Here is a 4,635-nt window from a genome sequence, read left to right as displayed (position 1 = left end):
ACTACTGATGATCCTCTCTCTCATTTGGTAGACTTTGCATATCCAAATTTGTTGCAAAACATGTCAGATTACATATATTTTTAGAGTAGAGCAATTCTTGCACCCACACTTAAGAGTGTCGAGAAGGTAAACGATTTTGTCTTGACAATCTTTTCAGGGATGGACTTGATCCCTTCAGATTCAGGATTGCCATTTAAGTTCCAACGGAGACAATTTTCATTAACAGTATGCTTTGCAATGACCATTAACATGAGTCAGGATCAATCATTATCACATGTACGGCTTTATTTGCCAAAATCAATGTTCATCTATGGACAACTTTATGTTGCTTTGTCAAGAGTTAAGAGTCGCAGTGGTCTCAGGGTTTTAATTCTAAACGAAGACGGCAATCCAAAGTCATCAACAACAAATGTCGTGTTCAAAGAGGTTTTTAATAATATTTAGGTAAGAATAATATTATTTTCATTTTAATAGCATGTTATGATTTACACTTTTGTACAAATCTTTACTATAGATATAACTAATTTATCTATAACTCTTTTTTCAAATTTGAAATGAAATGTGTAACAAGGAGCACAACATCTAATGATTTTCTAATGAAGTTAGTAAGATATTAGGTTGTTGATAAATTTTTATTAGCTTTTTGATATAAAATTTAGGGTAAAATTAACATGCTATTATTATAGTTATATATGTTCTTTTTTTTTATCTCCCTCCTTATGGTTCAAGAATATTATAAACTTCGAACTCTTCTATTCATATTTTACTTTGAATAAAGATAAAATAACATATTTAACACGTTTATTATATAACGATGATGATAGTGTTATACTAAATTTAAAAAATATATGATTATAAAATATTATTTTTAATTTAATTTATCAAATTTAAATATAAGCCCGTGCATCGCACGGGTTTAACACTAGTACAAATACAAATGGGGAGCTCATTTGCTAATGAGGCGCTCATACGTTAAATCTGAAAGTTTATTTGCTTAGGTGTCGTCATTAGAAATTTTTATATTTATATTTGTTTATATTTATAAATATCAATTATAAATAAATTATAAATTATAAATTATTATTTGCTTAGGTTGTTATTTTCAAATTTTAAGTTTGGGTTGTTTTACTTAGATTGTTATTTTTTAAATTTTAAATTTTAAATTATTTTATTTGTTAGGATTGTTTTACTTAAGTTGTTATTTTTAAAATTTTAGATTATTACGAGAGATGTTGTTATTTTTTATATTTTAAATTATTTTACTCAAATTGTTATTTTTTATATTTTAACACTATTTTTTAAAAATTTGTTAATTCTTTTTAGCATTTTTTTTAAATTTTGTTGATTTTTTTTATATTGCAGCTACATAAATTCTTTTAAAGAAATTTAGAATTTTAAAAAAATTTACGTTAGTTTAGAGTTTTTAAATTATTATTTGTTTAAGTTGTTATTTTCAAATTTTAAGTTTGGATTGTTTTACTTAGTTTGTTATTATTTAAATTTTAAATTAAAGTCAAACAAATTTTAAAAAATTTAGTTATGATGCAACTATAAAAGTATAAGTTATGAGAGATGTAAAGCATCACAATTTAAAGTACATCAATCCCTTTCTTTACCTCTCTACTTATTCCAATGGCCGATATTCACAAAATTGCTGACATTAATCCTACAATCGACAATTTATGTGTACGTATACGAGTGATACGTTTATGGACACTACAAAGTTACGGAAATTATTTGTTTATTTTATAATAGATTGTAATATTTTATAATCATAAATTTTTCTGTACCTAATCTTAGTAAAGTTATCTATGATTTTATTTGTTTATAGATTATTTTTATTTGTTCATTTCAAGTAAAGTCCTACAAAATTCCATGCATGGCACAAAGATATTCTTCAATCTTAAAGATGCAACTGTCATCCAATTTAAAAATAGGTGGGTATTTTTTTTAATTCTTTAGTTTCATACTATGTGTCTATTAGTGTTAATGTTATTTGGTTATTATGAGATCAATTGGGAAAACTATTTGTGATGTTATTGATATCTAATAGTATTAGCAAATCAAATTGTATTTAGAATGCAACGCGAACATTATTAGCTGACGGGATACTATATAAAAGGAGAAACATATTGAAAAACTTAGATATTTCATTATGTGATAAATTATTATCATATGTAGGACTTTACTTACCAAAATCATATGTAGGACTTTACTTACCAAAATCAGTATTCACCTATGGACAACTTTGTTACTTTGTCAAGAGTTAAGAGTCGCAATAGTTTAAGCATTCTAATTCTAGGCTAAGATAGCAATCCAAAGTCATCAACAACAAATGTCATGTTTAAAGAAGTTTTTAATAATATTTAGGTAAGAAAAATAGTATTTTCATTTTAGTAACATATTATGATTTACACTTTTGTACGAATATTTGTCATAAATTTAACTAATTTATCTATAATTATACTTTCAGACTTGAAATGAAATGTGTAACATAGAGCACAACATCATATGGCAATTATTTATCTAATGATGTTAGTAAAATATTATATTGTCGATAAATTTTTGTTAGTTTTTTTATATAAAGTTTAGTACAAAATTGATATGCTACCAATATAGTTTAACAGCTATATATTCTTATTTTTTTATGTCTTTTTTCTTATGATTCAAGAATATTATAAATTTCAAAATGTTCTATTTATATTTTATTTTAAATAAATATAAAATTACATAATTAAATGATGATAATATTATACTAAAATTAAAAAAACTATAGTTATAAAACACTATTTTTAATTAATCATGTCAAATTAAAATATAAGTCCGTGCATCCCAGGGGTTTAAGATACTAGTTTATATATAAAAACGAAGAACCACAATCACCAAGAGTAGTAGAAGAAAACAAAGGCAGCAGTGTGTGTGAAGTGTGAACTCTCTGAAGTGTTACTTAGCTCAGCTCTACAGCGAAAAAAATGGCGTTAGTTTCTTTCAACTTCTCCGTTCCATCGGATACGATTTCTATCTCCTCCGCGTTCTCCCCCTCTTCCTCCGTCCTTCGCCGCCGTCAATGTGTTCGTTATCCTCGCACTTCCTTCCCTTCTCCGCTTCAGTTTCCGCTCAAAATCTCATGCGCTGCTGCTTCCGCCGTTTCTACTGATTCTTCTCCTCTCGCCGGTAACAGAATTATTCGTTCTTACTCTCGGCTTCTTATCAATCCTATGTTAAATCAGTTAAACAAAATCTCGCTACGAAGCTTAGAAGTTAGTTGTAGAGTTTCGATTTAGCGCCTGAGGTTACGATTTTCAGCTTCGTCGAGTTAGGGTTTATGAAATCGGAAATGCTCTTGTTTCGTTGTAGGTGAACGGTTTCCGTTTGTGGATGAATGTGATTCATGATCTCAACTTAATTCAGTTTGAAAATCTGTTAATCTCACTCGCTCTAAATCTGAACACTGAACACTGAAGTTACTTACAGATTTCGATTTCGATTCAGTTTATAATTTCAGCCGATCGAGTTAGGGTTCTGGAAATGCTCTTGTTCTATTTTAGGAGTTCTGTTTTTATTTTGTTTGCATGTGTGGATTAGATCAGTTTTTGCTCTAAATTTTAAAATAGCTTATAATCAAAATCCTGCTGAGAAATCCTTTGTGCGAGAAAAATCTTCTGCAATTTTAATCGAAACTATACTTGATAATAAGTGAATTTTACTTTAATCCTAAAATAGTCTGCGTAGGTCACAGTAGTTCTTGACTTTAGAAGACTTACTTTTAAGTCCTTGATATTTTTCTCTAGCTTTGTACTCTGAGACAGCTTAATCCTTGAAACTGTATTTGTTAGGTTTGAATTCGTCTATAATCTGTAACAGAGACATAGAATTAAAATTTCCTAAATTACAACATCAAGAATTAAAATGAGAGTTTACTGTACTACGACTATGTGCTCAAATAGTTGAGTTTGGATTATTCATTATTGTCCTTTGCCCATGCAACAATAAGGACCTACGACTATGAAGCATCTGTTTAGTATAATTTAGTTTTCTGTAAAACTTGTTTGGATGAATGGTTTCTCAGGTTTTTGTGAACAAAATCGAATGAAAAGTAATTGAAGAAGCTGCTTGAAAAAGGAAAGAAATAGAAGTGATTGAGGTGTTACTTTGGCACTTGTTTATGCTCAAACTTTTACTCCTTAAAATTAGTGGAAATGATGTTTCAAAATGATTTTATGTTCTTCCATCCACAATAATGAAGAAAATGGAAAAAACAGTAGAAATCACAATTACTTTCTGATATATTTCATTATGGTCCCAAACATTTACAAAACCATTCTATATGTTCATCTAAGGTAATAGACGTAGATAATATCATTAACGTCTTTTTCCATTATGTCCCATCCTCATTTTATTGTCTGTTTGCATTTGTTTTTCTTGCTTCTCTTTTACACTCCACTCATGCAAATATCCTAATAATGTTGACCTCCATGCTTTCGACTAAGGCAGAACATGGTAGATTTTACATAATTTGGTTGTAGTTTACTGAAATACACTTCAAGTAACAAACATATCCATCCATTGCGGTATACACTTTTTACTATGTTCTTCATGTTATATGTGTATTTTTCTGATGTGTGGTATGAAATG

The 4,635-nt window shown here is 28.3% G+C and overlaps 1 protein-coding gene across 1 annotated transcript in view; it reads left to right on the top strand.

The window, feature by feature from the left end:
* The first annotated feature begins 2,886 nt into the window (after positions 1–2,886).
* LOC107496000 (ornithine carbamoyltransferase, chloroplastic) overlaps positions 2,887–4,635 on the top strand; it is a 4,722-nt gene continuing 2,973 nt past the window's right edge. The window contains exon 1 of the mRNA XM_016117204.3: positions 2,887–3,174. Within this exon, the coding sequence (XP_015972690.1) occupies positions 2,973–3,174 (202 nt within the window). The 5' untranslated portion in view covers positions 2,887–2,972. The remainder of the gene's footprint in view (positions 3,175–4,635) is intronic.

The sequence above is a fragment of the Arachis duranensis genome, chromosome 6 (genome assembly GCF_000817695.3).
Source record: "Arachis duranensis cultivar V14167 chromosome 6, aradu.V14167.gnm2.J7QH, whole genome shotgun sequence".
NCBI lineage: Eukaryota > Viridiplantae > Streptophyta > Magnoliopsida > Fabales > Fabaceae > Arachis > Arachis duranensis.
Note: the sequence above shows the minus strand (reverse complement) of the source record. Positions and strands in the feature narration are given on the sequence as shown.